At 38.0% G+C, this 17042-nt stretch overlaps 2 protein-coding genes across 2 annotated transcripts; both read right to left on the reverse strand.

The window, feature by feature from the left end:
- Positions 1-255: 255 nt before the first annotated feature.
- LOC139061896 (uncharacterized) lies at positions 256-7270 on the reverse strand. Its single transcript, XM_070541835.1, has 16 exons — positions 6836-7270; positions 6594-6752; positions 6450-6491; positions 6265-6357; positions 6082-6156; positions 5401-5489; positions 5216-5318; positions 5012-5128; positions 4769-4920; positions 4508-4648; positions 4124-4181; positions 3895-4023; positions 2969-3064; positions 2665-2759; positions 2540-2576; positions 256-2351 (listed from the first exon to the last, which is right to left on the reverse strand). Exons 1-16 carry the CDS (start codon positions 6941-6943, stop codon positions 2070-2072), a joined length of 1776 nt encoding a protein of 591 aa, XP_070397936.1. The 5' UTR covers positions 6944-7270; the 3' UTR covers positions 256-2069.
- Positions 7271-7315: 45 nt separating this feature from the next.
- Positions 7316-11145, reverse strand: LOC139066333 (uncharacterized). The gene is made up of 7 exons (XM_070548792.1): positions 11051-11145; positions 10816-10839; positions 9330-10690; positions 8986-9187; positions 8208-8662; positions 7970-8117; positions 7316-7838 (listed from the first exon to the last, which is right to left on the reverse strand). The coding sequence occupies exons 1-3, from the start codon at positions 11073-11075 to the stop codon at positions 9492-9494; spliced, it is 1248 nt and encodes a 415-aa protein (XP_070404893.1). The 5' UTR covers positions 11076-11145; the 3' UTR covers positions 7316-7838; positions 7970-8117; positions 8208-8662; positions 8986-9187; positions 9330-9491.
- Between the last annotated feature and the right edge of the window lie 5897 nt (positions 11146-17042).

Raw genomic sequence — 17042 nt, forward strand, 5'->3', positions numbered from 1 at the left:
TGAGTCCCTCTGACTATCTTCACCTCTGGGTCATAACATAGATTGAAAAAAATCAAACCTGAATGTCATTTTTAACTCATGGATAGTTTTCTGACTTATTGACATCTAGTTGAAAGTTTAGTGATCAACAAGGTGTAAATAGAGCATGTGTACTGCTTTAACGGCACACAAACAGAAACATTAAATACACATCGAGAGGAGCCAGTTGAGGTGGCTTGGGTATCTAGTGGATGCCTCCTGGACACCTCCCTGGTGAGGTTTTCTGGGCACGTCCAACTGGGAGGAGACCCAAGGGAAGACCCAGGACACGCTGGAGGGACTATGTCTCTCGGCTGGTCAGGGAACACCTTTGAATTCCCCCTGAGGAGCTGGTCCAAGTAGCTGGGGAGAGGGAAGTCCGGGCCTCTCTGCTTAGGCTGCTGGCCCCGCGACCCGATTCCGCATAAGCGGTTGAAAATAGATTATTATAATATTAATAGGATGGGAGGCATTTGTGAGAAACTTGTTAAACCAGTCTTTTCTGATTTTAACTGAGTATAAAAACACTTATGTATTTTCCCCTTTTATTTAATTTTTTTATTTTATAAATGACACTTTTAATCGTTTTTAAATTTTAGTGTACTTGTGAAGCGCCTTGTGAATTTCATCTTTACAAACGCTAAATAAAAAGTTTATTTTATTTTATTTGCCTACTTCCTTGAACCTAATCCGGTGGGCACTAGGACCCATGATGTTAAAACAAAGATTCTCACTGAGATAGTTCATCGCTAACTACTTCCGCATTGGTTCAATGAACGCCGTAGCGGAGAGACAGCAGGAGCGATTTGTGGCAGCGGCAGCACGAGTGGCACTTGCAGTGGTAGCTCTGATACTTCCGGGTGGTGCCACGGCTTTTAGTGGCACCCGCGGCTTTTAGTGGCACTTGCAGTGGCAGCTCTGATACTTCCGGGTAGTGCCACAGCTTTTAGTGGCACCCGCGGCTTTTAGTGGCACTAGCCACGGCCCCTACCACTGCTGCCATTACATTTCCTGGTGGTGCCACGACTTTTAGTGGCACTAGCCACGCCCCCTACCACTGCTGCCATTACACTTCCGGGTGGTGCCACGACTTTTAGTGGCACTAGCCACGCCCACTACCACGAATTTTAGTGGCACTAGCCACGCCCCCTACCACTGCTGCTCTTGACTTTTAGTGGCACTAGCCACGCCCCCTACTACGGCTTTTAGTGGCACTAGCCACGCCCCCCACCACTGCTGCCCTTACACTTCCGACTTTTAGTGGCACTAGCCACGCCCCCTACCACGACTTTTAGTGGCACTAGCCACGCCTCCTACCACTGCTGCCACGGTACCTGCGGCTGTAGTAGTGACCTCAGTAATTGCAGCACTTATTGCATCATCGGCATCATCATGCCAACGTTTTTATTTTTTACTTTAACAAAATCAAAACAAACAAGGCTGTCACCGAAAATATTTGAAATATTTCAAGCGGTTTACAAATGCACTTCCCAGTCACTCCATGCATATACAGTGTAATGCAATCAGAAGCGTTAATGCATTTATTTTTTCCATCATTTTTATTGCTCCCCCAGACGAATCCGTGACGGTACTCTAGTGGAAGATCCACAGACACTTCCGGGTTGAAGACCGGCGGTGGGTCACCGGCCTCCGGTACGGAGTCAGGAAAAGCAGGGGAGCACCAGAGGCAGATGGAGAGCAGTTTTCAATTTCTGAAATAATTTATGACAACTGCTACCAATGTGGATTGTGGAATAAAAAGAGATAAACTGTTAGTTTTCTCAATATTGTCATTGCAATCGGGGCAGATACCGCCATCTGCCGGCTTAACATGGTATTGCAGTACAATTTAAACAACTTGGGAGTGAAAAGGCTGTTTGTCACTACAACAGATTTGGGGATGTATTTTATTGTTAATAGATATTGTGGTTTTACAACAATAAAGTTTTGTACTGTGCATATGGATTTATCACTCTCTGTAATGTGAAGGGACTCCAACAAAGAAGACTTAGAACACAATAAAACTTTATTAAAACCAAGACCTATGCTGTTTAGTCTTGTACCTCAAATCTGGAGAAAACTTTGAGGTTCTTCTCATCTATGATAAAGGAACAGAACTTGTCATAGTCTTTTTTATTTTCAAAAGCAAAAGTCAAATGTTCTGCTGGAGATTCATAATCATGGTCCTCGTTCCAGCTTCGAACTGCCTCAAGGACTTCCTGCTGTTCTTCCTCATCCATGGACAGAACGGATGGCACTTTAACCATTCCCTCGAACAGTGTTCCCTTTACCCACTCAGCTGCTGCCAGCGTGTCTGCCAAAATACTGCTTTCCTGTGAAAATGACAGACACACACACACACATATATATATATACATGCAATGTTTATGCATGTATGCTGAAAACCCCTCTTTGATTTCTAAGTAGAACTTGCAAAATTCCCGGGACATCAAACACCCTCCGCCCTCACTGTAAATATATACATATATACTATATACTATGCTTGTTATGTGTGCTTTACCTTTGGAGTGTCATCATTAATGACCAGTTCTGCTTTTCTGTGAGGTCAGAGAAATCATAGCGTTTCAAAATTACAGCTTATTATACATGCTCCTAACAGGAGTCAGCACCCAAATGTTACTATACCCTTCATTGTCAATGAATGGCTTGGTCTTCATAAGCAAGTCTTCTGCTTGAAAACGGCAGATGACATTTGTAGTCTGCAACCACTGAATCAGAGCCTATAAAACAATTTTACATCAAATTAATTTGGAAAAAGTTAGAATCTACATTATGCAGATGTTTGGCCACATTATTATTGTGAAGGCACTATTTTCTGTTGGTGAGAATGTAATTTTAGCATCCAACTTCTTCCTGCTTGTGTTACAAAACATTACAAATACTAGTAAGTTGTGTTTTTTGCGTATTTATAAGTGTCATATAAACATACCTCGGGCAGAACAACATCTGTTATGAAATGAGGATCCACAGATGTATTTCCTGAACGTGACAGGACTCTTTCCAAACGCTGGATGATTGTTTCAGTCTGGAACAGGAAGTAATAAATATAATAAATGAACAATAAAAATATACAATTAATTGGGAGGTTGGAGACAAAGTCATTAAATTCTTTAGTTCTGTATAACTTCCAATGTACGTTCTTGTCAATAACACATTATTTATAAATTTTACCATGGCCAATTTACACCTTATCCTGAAGAATAAATCTCTGTTTAGTAATTCTTCTTTTAGTAATATTGTAAAAATTTGTATTTGGATTTACTGTACATATTTAGAGAGTAAGAGGGACGGTGTTTTAAAAAATACATTAACCTCAAAGGGAAATATGCATTGTACCGGTTTATAGGTCAAGAACTAATTTCAGCCTGTAGTCCCAGGGAAGGCTGCTTTTATAAGAACATGTTTTGAAATGTCATGTTAAAAAAAGGAACTGCATAAAAAAAAGACCAATTTGATGTTAAATTACATTAAAACTTGCCATACATTCACGCAACAAACATATTATCTACACCCTCTCATCTACATTGGTTATCGGGTGTTGGTGCAAGTTTGCTTTGATGAAAGGTCAGATACAGAAGAACAGAAAGGCTCTGTGTATTTCCTACCCTATACAAAACAGGCTGAAAAGATATAACCAGCAATGCATAGAGATAAACTAACACCATCGGTAAAGTAAATGGTAATAACGTAAATATTTTGCTCATATTCATTTCTTGGAGAACACAATACTTATAGCTGTTGCACTGCTAAACATATTTTGTTAAAACTTGTTTAGCATTGTCATACAGTGAAGGCTATGATGACACAAGAGATGGTGTATTGAAAGAAAAGTAGGTGAAATAACATTCCACATACCGTCATGTCATCAAATACGGTTACATGCTCACTGTAGTGTTTTCTGAGACTTGGGTCAAATCCTTTGTGCTTCCACAGATACATTCTGTTCGAAAGGATGTGGCCGGTCTGCAGGTTTCTTTCCAAGTCCTGTAATGTAGTATGCATATGAAGACATTTACGTTTTGACTTTTTATAAGACTGCTACTTTGGAGCTACTCTAAAGACGATGATAAATATACGTCCTTACCTTAATCTCTGAATCTGTCAGAATGTCATCTGCATAGACTCCTTCCATAATCTTTTTCCTGTGAAGGACAAATTACTTTTAAATACCAATCTTTAGTTTTCTCAGTTTTCCAAATCCACAAATGATTTTGAAGGGCAATGATTTACTCTTTTTCCTCATTGAATAATACAAGGAGCACTGCAATGACTACATAATTTAATGTGTCTTACAATTTGAAGTCATTTCAAATGACCAACAAATTTTGCATTCTTGACAGTGTGATATATTTCTCTTTGATGCTACATATAACAAAGTACGTGGTGTTTTGAAGTAACGGTGTGTAGCTTGAAACTAATTTGAGTATAGACTGAGCTGTTGTTCTAAAAGGGATGCTGCTTGTCTTACACATCAACATGTATACTGCATCCACAGAAGAAGTCCTTGGAAGCCCAGTCTCCGGTCACACCAGCACACTCAAAATGCAACCAGCTTTTACAAGCAGTGCATTGCACCCACTTGTATTTTTTAATGTGCTCATGGAAAACACTGTGGAAAGTACATTTTTATACATGTCAGAATAAAAGTGACACTGTTCAATTTTACATGATTAAAAAAATAACAACCTTTGACATTCAACAATTAAGTAGATATGAGATGGTAACATACCTGTTCTTTCCAGTTGCCCTTTGAAACAGGCATGTCCTAATTCTCCAGGACAGGCAATGGATGCTGGAGTCAGTGTCTTTTATTTCTGTTCCTTGAAGCTTAACTTCCTTTTGTTTTATAGCCAACATTTCTTGCATAGTTGGTGGGAAATCCTGTATTAATAAAAAATATCAAACAATGCAGCACTGAATTCTTATAAAAGTAATCTACATTACCATATTCTACCAGGTGAAGACAGCTAACCTCAGGATTAACGTTTTCTAGCATTTGGGTGGCATGGTGCAGACGAAGAGTCCTGCATTGGTTCACTGTCAATGCTTCTGTCATGGATTCACGATGTTTAACTACATTTTCAACAGCCTTGTTAGAGAAAATATATGGAATATGGTTGAAACATCAAATTAAAGACAAACAGTTGTAAAACCAGTTAGGATCACAGACACTCACTGAGCACACAAGTACGCCACAGTTCACAGAGTCTTGCTGCTTCCACTGTGGAGGATATACCACAGTCCAGCCGTCAAGCCCACCGGAAGACCTGAAGACATTCCTGCAAAAGATAGTTCAAGCCTTATGTATTACTGTAGTATCAAAATTTAAAAGGTGACATATTATTTTTGTTTTGTAAATACCTCAGTAGATTCATGTCTTCATCACTGATAATGCAGTATAGTGAAAGGGAATCATAGATGTGAATTGCTTTTGCTTTGAAGTCAAACACCTAAAAGGAAATGCATATTTTCGTCATTTGAGTAACAGCAAATTTAACACTTTTTTTCTAATTTTACTTTTTGTGGTATTTCTATGGGTCTACAGGTTGGGTAGTTTACATGTTACATATTGGACGATGGGAGATACTTGAATATAGAATTTAAGAATCAATCTTTCAATCAGGGAAAATAAATAATTAAACTGAGGACAAGCAGTCCACCCAGATAAAAAGAAACGAAGCTATATATACTACTGAACAATAAATAAAGAAAACTTTACTGTGCTGGGATTTTGATCACTGACTAGTAGCTGGTTAGAGAACCTCAGAGTGGAGACCAGGCAGACAGAAGGAGAAAAAACAGTTACAGAGCAGTTGTATCAAAGACAAAGTTAGGGAACAGTAAGGTTGATAAAGATAAATAGCAAAAAAAAAAAAATATATATATATATATATATATATATACCAACATCAGCACAAGATCATGTTAAAACACTTCTAAACATTTCAAAACACGTACCCCCCCCACCCCCCCCACCCCCACCCCCCACCCACACACACACACACACACAAAAACACTATAATAACAGTTATGGTAGCTCACCCAAAGAATGAAATGATTCCCTGTCTCTGGAGAGGAATGCCCCACTATCCTAGGGAGGAATACTGTGTCAGCAACCTGAAATGAAAGGATTTATTAATCAGAAATTTTAGTTCCTCTATTAGTTTTTGTAATGCATTTTAACACAGTCCATAGATTTTAAAATATCATTTAAAAAGGACTTGCAGGGATGTTCTTCACAAGCTGGTCACTGACAGACCCATTTTTCTTCCACTCACGGTGCCATAAAATAAAGTCAAAGGTGGCCAATGAGGCACACTGAAAAAGAAAAGTATACAGAAATACATTTATGTATCTATCACCAAGGATTATACTATTTCCAAATTTGAACCTATATACATATATATTACCATGTTCTCTTTTGCCAGTTGTGCTACTCGATAGTTCACAGCCTACAATTAAATGTAACATTTGTGTATTTAAGTTATAACAGAAACTAGATATAGGAAACATATCATGATTCTTTTCCAAAGCAAAAATATAAATATACTTACGTCATCTGTCAACCATGGCATAACCAAGGAGGATTCTTCCAACAGCTGTTGGGGGCACACACTGGCAATGTCTTTTATAGACACTGGAAAACGCCGCGTAGCATGAGCAATCGCTTGTTGCTCATCCCGTTGTCCTGTCAATAACCTTCTCAACTTGTCCTGAAGCATTGGTTTAGGAAAAAAAACTTGGTGAGAGCATAAACCAAATGGGTAGAAAAATCATTTATATTTTTAAAATTTACCTTGTTGTTGTCATCCACAATATATCTCTGGGCAACAAAAGAGGATGTCACATTTTTATCCTTTTTGATGCAGGCAGAGCTCTCCATATTGGATGGGAACGTTTCCATGCCTGAAACAGATAAAAGTTGTACAACTTAGAATGATTTCAAAATCATATTTTCATTAATAGCACTGTGTTGACAACTCAGTATTGTGTTCTATTACTTTGTTGTAACCAAGGTTATAAAAACCAACAACTGACAAATTACACAACTGTTATTATTCCTTCATCATTTCAAATAATCCTTATAAATATAATTTACTTTCACATGTTGATCAAATTACCTGTAGGCTGCAGTCCCAACATGCCACTCAATCCCAAAGACAGTGGGGCATTACACAGGGTCTCCATTTCTGATTTGAACTGGGTGTTTATGTTATTGTTGTGCAATTCTATCAAGACCCTGACAGTCTGTTTGAAATGTGTTTCAGTCATTTGGCACAATGAATACCTCACAGAGGCAAGTTCACGATTAAACTGTTCTGCTACAGCAGAGTTAATTTCTTTTCTGAGGGCAGGGCAAATGTTGAGGCTTCTCAGCTTTTCTTCTTGACGCTTTTGATTTTTTTGATGAAACCTGTCATACAGAGAAAACCTTTCAGACGTTCCTGTGACTGGATGTTTAGCTGACATTCTTTCCACATTTGCCTCTGGTTGTTGTGGCAAAGGACATCTCAGTTGTTTTACCCAATCCATTTCAACTTGTAGTTCTTTGGTCTTTGCTTTATTTATATTGTCCTGGGTAGGTGAACAGAGTCTCCCATCATGCGGCTTGAAAAATAATTGATTTGTGCGGTTGTTAGTGTGACGTGCGACCTGTCCAGCTACATCAGATATGTAACATGTCGGGAATCTTTTGAAACTGAGCAGTCCGTCACAGTGGTCTCTTGCAGACTCCATCCAGAAGAGGAAGTTCACATAATAGACAACTCCATGCATACATGAGAAATGGAGAACACCACCTGCAGATTAAACCAAAAACATGTAAATTCTATTAACGTCTGTGATGGGAACATTTAATGTTTTGTAATTTTATGAAAAAACTTCCATAACAATGCCAGCAACAGAATACTGTTACCAAAAGTTAACTCACCACCAGCTTTTTGTAGTTTAATGAAAAGCTTTGGGTAAACATCTTTGAAATTCAACAGCTCCTGAAGTCTGTTTGTCAAATCTGCTATGGACCCTTCAGAGGAGACACCCAAAGCAAGACAAGCATCCTGGAGATCCTTTTTAGGACACTGAAAATAGAGAATTTACATATTTCAATATGGACAAAAGATTATCTGTAGATATTGAAAGGGCATAAAGCAATAATTATATCAATTAACCTTTTTGGAGTCCAAGATTTGCAGTATGATGTCCTCATTTATTTCCTTTATGGGTTGAGTTCTATGTTCTGTAGTCTTTGTTAACGCTTTTTTGCACTCTGTTTTAGGAAGGATGTTTCCCACTCTGGTGTGTTCCCCCATCCAGGGTGCCAAAGTTGAGTGGTGAGTTGATGTACTGTATGGGTTTCCCAAAGTTGTTCCTTCAACAAAAAATAGTAGGCCATCAAATAGAGAAACCTAACTTTAAACTTTAAATGGTCTTTCTTGTACTTGAATTATGTTCCTTATTTAATTTGTATTTGTATCCATAATATTAGAGACTTCAAATTCATACATACCTGATAAGAGGCCCTCTGCTATTAACGACTTGTCCAGATCATTCCATGCCTTAACAATGTCAACCTCTAGGTGTTTGTCGGAAACGCAGTCAGGATCAGGTCTTTTAAAGGTCCCCACTAGAAACAACAGATATTAAAGTATTCAGAACTTTTTCACAAAAATTAATCTTCAAATATGCACAATTTAAAACTTGTAACAAACATATTTTGGAAAAACATTGTAGAGCTACTTAATGGCACGTGTTGTTTAGGTTGTACAGTCGTGGCCAAAAGTTTTTATGACACAAATCCTGGTTTTTCCACAGTTTGCTGCTAAACAGCTTTTACATCTTTGTTACTGATGTTTCTGTGATGTACAGAAATACAACATTCTGGAGTTTATGCAAGTTGCTATTATAAAAAGAACAATAAAAGAAGAAGTTAAAAAATGTATGTCTTACATGGGATATCAAATGCCAATTTCCAGTTGGCATCTGCTATTAACACAGGTGGGTAGTAACCACACTGGTAGCATGAAAACTGAAAGCCAAAGTCTGTAAGTGACAGGAAGTGATGAAAAGCTCTTCTTATAGTTTGATGGTGGTAGCGATTGTCGTTGAAAAAGTTCAAGGTGTCCAGCATGCGTCCACTTGTTGTCTTGTTCTGTCAAAAAACACACTAACAATGTCATAGAAATACATTTCAGCTCAGTTACTTGTGCAAAGAGTCTAAAACTTAAAAGTGTCACAGACATGTTGAGATTTGATTTTTGTTTGAAAATTATCTCTTTTGGAAGTTGCCCTACCGCTAATCCTGACAGTAGAAGCTCACACAATGGCAGAGTAAGGAGCACAGCGTTGTTGAAATTGTGGAATCCTGAAGAATACTCCTGGAATCGCACAATGTTACTGCATCCTGGGCATTCTTTTACAGCAACTGAGACACCTAACGATCAAAAACATTTTCATCAGTTCATGTTGTATAGTAATTGAACAAAGAACCTGCATGAACAAAAAACATGTTGTAATCGACAATATAACAAAACACAAAATGGTAAAGCAATGTTTTCATTCAATACTAAAATAAGGAAAAGAATTGCACAGTTACCTTTTTTTACGTAGTTAATGCCATACACAGTGGCTTGTGTTGTCACCACTTTTGGAAGCCCCAATTCTGGAGGAGTTGGCCCTGGACAGTAGGGACAGTTTTTTTCCAAAGGAACAAGGGTTGTGGATGGAGTCTCTTCCTGAGTTCGAAGGTTTAATGACAATTCTTTTAAGGGTGGGATGCGCTTCTGGGTATGAATATAGTCTGTCATGGCACATATTTTTTGGGTAGTGACACTGCATTGTGTACATGATATGTCATCTTCCATCATGTGACTTTCCAAATCTTGAATGTCCTCTGCCTGCACATCGGAGGTGGGCATTAAAGTGTCTGGTGACTCTTGGAAAATCCACCACATTGCCATCATTCGATGAATACATCGATGTGATCTTTGGCTTCCCTTACACTGACAATTCCACTTTCCTACAACAGCATCAAAGGTGACCCTTGTCCGTCTAAACTGACACCAGTTGTCTGTTTTATTTGTGAAAACTGAAAAAAAAAACCATCGTTGTGAATGTCCTTTCTCTCCAAAATTCACGGGGAAAACACTGTCCACTTTGCAGTTTTTTGCATCTGTATCCAGTTTTTCACACTTTTCACCCCACTCAGTGGACATCAAGCCTTTTTCAAGCATGACTTTGAGTGAAGCAGGTGTGAGTTCTGCTGGTTTAACATATTGCTTAGCATGCTTAGTTCGTTCAAGATGAACGCACTCTTTTCCTGGATTTCCTGAAGACCATGCTATTTGCATAAATTTGCGACAGTTTTCAACTTCGCAGTCTATTTTTGGTGGGTTGGTTGACTTCACAACATGTATAGGAAAATGTGGACTGTGCTCATGCTTTGGGGTGACATACAACCCGTTTCTTATGTCCACACATATCATAGGCATTGTTTCTATTGAATGAACATCCCTAATATGCCGTTGCAGGTTTTTGTGGGAACTAAGGAAAGCTGTGCAATGTGGACAACAGAAATTCTCTGTTTTTGAGTCCGAACTGTCTTTTTCCTCGCCTGTGATGTCTTTTAGTTTTCTTTTTAAGGTGTTCACCTTGGCTGTAAAAATAAACAAAAATTATTAAACACATTACTCATTAGCACATTCAAAAAACACTTAATCAACCAACAATGTAAGGCAAAGCTGTAAAAAAGTATGAATCCTCAAATGGTTAAATACTTACCATGACTTTTATGTGATGATGTATCTGCAGGAGACAAAATTAAAAAAAGATCAGAGGAATAACTAATACCTTAAAGAGTTGTGTTTAATTAGGTCATTAAAAAGTTAGTGCACGGGACACAAACACAAGACAATCTGGCATTTGACAGACAATGTTGCTTATTGTGGCTTTTCAGCTGTAGGCAGCTTGATTGTGTTCATTTAGACATACATGTTACTGCAGAGGAAGCACCTACCATGTTTGTCTTGTAAATGCTTCATGAGAAATGTTGATCGTGTGTACACCAATTTGCAGAAAGGACAATGATAGTGACTTCTTAACGTTTGTGTGCGTTCCTTACAGTAACAGGATACCACAAATTTCTCTGAAAAAGAGCAGTACATTGGTGAGTAAGTTCAATGAAGAAATGGACTAGGACAAAATATTGGACATCATGTATTGTAGCACAGTGAAACAATACCTTGTTTATCGCATACAAAGTAAATTGCTTCTTTTAGGTGTTTTCTTTGGAGATGAAAAGTGTTTCCAAGTTCCTTCTTTTCACAGAAGATACACTGTGAGGCAGCGCATGCCAACAATGAAGCAACATCAGAAAAGACAAAACGTGAATCTGTAATATACAAACAAAAAAATTCAGAAAAAATTGGTAAAACATCACATTTTGGAATATCAAAAACCTTATTACATGTGTACTATGCACTGTTAAATATCTGACATTCATTACCATTAAGTCATTTACCCTGTAGGCCCAAGGGTGGCCCAGTGTAGGCCTACAGCAGAGACAGTTGTTCAATAATATGGCAAATTGAAAAATGTAATATAGCTATGCCATACTGGCAGGTTAACTGCAAAGCAAGGGCTGCAACAACTTGTAAAGATATTTGATCGGTTGTACATGCCCTGAACTAGCAAATGAAATCTGGCATGTTATGCAGAAACACTGAAATTGTTATAACAGCGTAAATCTTGTTGTTTCATACATATAGGCTACTTATTTAATTAGGGGGATATCAATTTAAGCAAATCTCTAAACTACAAAGGTTAGCGCTTAAAGGGTAAAAGCAGCGCACACAGAGACCACATCTCACCTTCCATTGTTCAAATGACGACAGCAAGTGGCGAAAACCAGTTGACTCTGTGGGGGGAAGGGTGGGGAAATTAACGCTGTTAGATCCTCTTATTTTCTTGACTATTTTCTTTTTTAAATCCAATACATCTCGGTTATCATGAGGTGTAATTAACATGTAATAGCATGTAGTTGGTTTTAGAGTCGAACATCCAACTCAGTAACATTTTCACCACTCAATTAATGATTAATATTTTAACAGAAAATTGAAAAAGTGTACCTATTATTTTTTTGCAAATCATTGCTGTAATAGTTTTGATAACACATTTACCCCAAAAAGAAATAAAAAAATAAACCAAAAATAAACAACAAGAAACGACTGTCTTGAACTTAGGTAAGCGTGGGTCGGCAATGGTGCAGAAATGAAGTTCCCGCTGTGTTCCGAGCACCGTTAACTCCAAAAGCTATCAAAACAAAACCTACCTCTATACGTAGCTTCTGCGAAATTAACAAATAAAGCAATAACTTACCACGCAGAATAACAAGGTAATTTAACTAAAATAACTAGGAGAAATCTTTACAAATACTTTACAAATAAGGAGAGACGTGAAGAACAATGTGCTAACAGTGTAATGCTTAAGTTATAAGCAATGATTTACTTTTAACAACAAAACATGTCATCTGGGTGAAGACAACAAAGAAATTACCTACCGATTTCTCAGGATCCAAATGGTAACTGGCTGAACTAAGTTGAATCACCACGCTAAAAAGAGCGAACTGTGTGGACGTAACACGTGATTACATGACGTGAAGTTAGCTTCATAATCATGTCTCGGTTCCGTCAAGCAACAAAACCCCTCCTCCACTTCATTAAAACATTGTTATGACATGTAGTACCAGATTCAAAAGAGTAGGCCCACAGAAAGGTCGAATTTAAACGGTACGTCTCTACACAAATACGTTCCATCAGTGCCGCAAAACATCAAAATATCATTTGCTTTTAACATAAAAAAATAACATTGTAAACATTTAAAATTTTAATTAATAAAACAAATACATATATAGCTTGAAACCAAAATGTTGTTCTTAAAAACTACATAAATAAGTGACCAGACAAGGTTTGTGTTATTTTAAAAATAATTAGTAAATCCTGGCAAATAGCCATGTAGTCAGCACTTCTAAAAAATCAAGAACTTGGCTCCACCACACAGATGCACACAAGCAGAAACCAACTGGAAGCCTATACAACACCATAAGAAATTAAGGCCATTAAAGCAAATAAGTAAACATAATAGTCTTGTTACTGCAATAATAATAATAATAATAATAATAATAATAATAATAATAATAATAATAATAATATATTATTATTATTATTATTCACATGACCATCATACACAAGTGAAAGTCAACCCTGTTTGACAGCCTGTGACAATGAAGCCATCATAAAACTATTTAATACACTTTATAAAATCTCCTCTCTTTTGCGTTCTTTGCGGTAGCTGAAAGTGCTGACAACCATTATCAATGTACAATTTAGACACATTGAAAAAACAGGTATGCAGATATTGATACAATGTCAAAAGGGTAAAGATAAATCAGGATTAACATGCAAGCAATGTCAAAAACACATAGGACAAAAAGGGAAATTATATTTAGGCTTATACAGTAGGCTGTCTTTGCAATGCAAAGCCATCACATCCATAAAGCTATTATTTCAGGCAGCAGCCTATGTGCAATTGGGTCAATTTTCTACATTTCAATCAATCAATCAAAGCTTTCTTTATAAAGCGCCTTCCCTGTCGGGAAGCCCAAGGCACTGAACACGGTACATGAGAAAGTGAAATATGGTGAATAAATCGAAAATAAAAACAATTCAAATATTACAAAAAAAAAATAATACATTCTAGTAGACGAGAAATGGGTAAAACAAGGGATAGAGTGAACCAATGAAAACAGGGAACTAAAATCAACATAAAACAGGGAAAAATTCAAACATGTTCTGGAAACGCCAAGCGGAGGAGGTGGGTTTTTAGGCGACTCTTAAAGACTGGCAGAGATGGGGACAGCCTAACTGAGGGTGGCAACTGGTTCCAGAGTGACGGTGCTAGGACTGAGAAAGCCCGGTCCCCACGAGTACGACACCTAGAACGAGGGACAGCGAGCAGGCCTTGGTCAGAGGAGCGCAGAGCGCGTGATGGGGAGTGTCTGTTCAGGAGCGTGGCTAGATAGGGGGGGCCACCACCCTGGAAGAAATGATAAACATAGACGAGGATTTTGAATTGTGAGCGATAGCAAACCGGAAGCCACTGCAGGGAGGCCAGAACCGGACTGATGTGGTCCCGTTTCCTGGTCCCAGTAAGGAACCTTTGCTGCACTGTTCTGCACAACCTGTAGGTGACGCAGTGATGACTGACACAACCCTGCATAGAGAGAGCCAAGCCTAGAAATTACAAAGGCATGCAGTACCCGCTTCAGGTGGGCTCTCGACAGCATATGCTTGATTTTTGCAAGGCGTCTCAGGTGAAAGAAACTGGACCGGATCACAGAATTGATGTGAGCATAAAATTTAAGTCCAGCATCAAGTTTCACCCCCCAAACTGGTAACAACTGGTTTTGAGTAAGGAGAAAGAGGGCCAAGATCAGCATAACGACCCACATTCCTGCTGTTGGTGTGAAAAACAATGAGCTCTGTCTTTCCCTCATTCAGATGTAGATAGTTGGCCATTAGCCAAGACTTCATCTCATTAATACATGACACAAAGGACTGAATAGAGTTACCTTTCTCCTGACACAATGGAGAGTAAATCTGGCAATCGTCAGCATAGAGGTGGAATGATAGGCCATGTTTACGAAAGATTGACCCCAGAGGTAGCAGCTCAGAATAAGAAACGGAGGTGGACAGGACTCAGCAGTTCATTTGCATCTAAAGGACAAAGGTCACTCTTTCGAGGATGCCAACGTTCATATTTTGGACAGAGAGGACAGATGGTTTGAAAGAGGAGTAAAGGAAGCCATTTATGTCCACTGTGAGCAACCATCTTTGAACAGAGGCGGTGGTTTACGACACCAACTGTCTGCCATCTATAATCCAGTTTTGAGATCCCTTCCCAGATGCCTCAATGCCCACGCATATCCTGGGCCTATCTGACCTCAAGAATTCACATGATAGGGTGGGGCCAGGCTTAACAATGAGTGTGTTTACATGCTGACAGTAACCCTTTTAAAACCCGAATATTCACAATAACCCGGTTCCGCAGGTCCATGTAAACACCGCCAAAAACCCGGATATGCTCATAACCGGGTTTTTAAAAACCCGGTTACTACACCTGGGGTAATCCTTTTCTAACCCAAATGTTTGGTCGTGTAAACCCTGCTGTCCCCAGCGCAAAAGCCCCGAACACATAGGGAACCGACCCAGGGAAGGGAGGGAAAGGCAGCAGAGATCCACTGCAATTCCACCTCCCCCAGGAGAGTACAGCTTCCTACTGCTCCAGGGCCAGCGAGGGGGCAGCAAGAGTCCCACTGGGTTTGAATCTGGGACTCGCCACCATTTGACCTTAGAACTGAAGAAGCCTCTCGGATGAGAGGTGAAACGTCTTCAAGCAACTCAAAGAAGTCCAGACGCTTTTTTTACAAAGCTCCTTAGACTACAATGACCTGGATGACTGAGAACCTTCACAGACACATTCTATATGGTTCCACATACCAAAATATATTTTCCAAAAGGTTGGAGGATTAGAATTCCTGTTAAAATGTGACTTTGAAATATATAAATTACCAATCAAACTATCTGACTTCCATAAACAAATTCTGCTCTACTGGAAAATGATATTCAGCCACAACTTTACACCGCATAGCTCCACCTTGTGGAATAATAGAGCCATGGTAATTAACAGGAAGACTATATTCAAAAAAGAATGGTATGACAAAGATTTTATATGTGACAGATTTGATGAATACAAATGGCAATTTGTTACAATTTGAATGTTTTGTCGAAAAATTTAATTTTAAAGGCTCTGTTAGAGAGTTTAATCAAATCAGTAGAGCTATTCCACTTCCCTTAAAATTCATGATTAAAAATACCTTGCTTAATTCAAATGTGGTGATTAAACTTCCTGAGTTGAAAATTGGCAAATTTAAATTAGGTGAACAAAAATGTAATAACAAAGTACTTGGAAGTATGTTAAAATAGTTATTCTATGATATTGACAAATAAAAGAAAATAAAAATCACAGGAAAGTAAACTACACCCATGCAGCTATCTTAAATAGCCAATTGCACCCAAGTTGAAAGAAATTCAATTCAAAATAATACATAATATCAATACGGCTGCCGAAACATAAAGAAAAAGATTTAATTTTGAAGTGAACCAGTGTGTCTTTTGTATGACAGAATGTGAAACTATTGAGCACCTTTTCTTCTCGTGTTCAGTAACAACTGGTTTAAGGGAGGATGTTTATCGATTATTAAATATTGAGAGAAATGATGTATGGCTTAACAAATCTAAAGTGTTGATCTACATGGATGCTCTTCCAAAAAAGATATCCAAAATGGTGAACATTATTGTCATCATGGGAAAATACCATAAACATAAAACTAAATGGAAAAACAGCAAGCCTAACATTAACCATTTTAAAAATGAAATAAAACAATTTACAACATCTCTAAAAGTATTACCAGAAAATAAACTATGAGTTGTACGAAACAATGTCTGAGTTTATTGTTCTTTAAATTACAGTCCAATGTTTGAAATATAATGCTGAAATATTAACCTCTGAACATTTTTTGTTTGTTGATGATATTTCATTTTTAATGTATTATTATTTTGCATCATGATTTATTTTATGGTGTAGTGTCATGTGGTAATTGTTGCAAGTTCTAAATGTAATTTTTATTTTACTCAACTGAGGTCATTTTTATTTGCTTTATTCTTCAGTACGTTGAATGTAGGTTACATTGTAAACTGAATGTATGCGAAAACGAAGATTGAAATAGTTAAAAAAAAAGTTTAAAATGTACTGCAATAACCATGTTAAGCCGGCAGATGGCGGTATCTGCCCCGATTGCAATGACAATATTGAGAAAACTAACAGTTTATCTCTTTTTATTCCACAATCCACATTGGTAGCAGTTGTCATAAATTATTTCAGAAATTGAG

Source organism: Nothobranchius furzeri, chromosome 2 (genome assembly GCF_043380555.1).
Source record: "Nothobranchius furzeri strain GRZ-AD chromosome 2, NfurGRZ-RIMD1, whole genome shotgun sequence".
In the NCBI taxonomy this organism is placed as follows: Eukaryota; Metazoa; Chordata; class Actinopteri; order Cyprinodontiformes; family Nothobranchiidae; genus Nothobranchius; species Nothobranchius furzeri.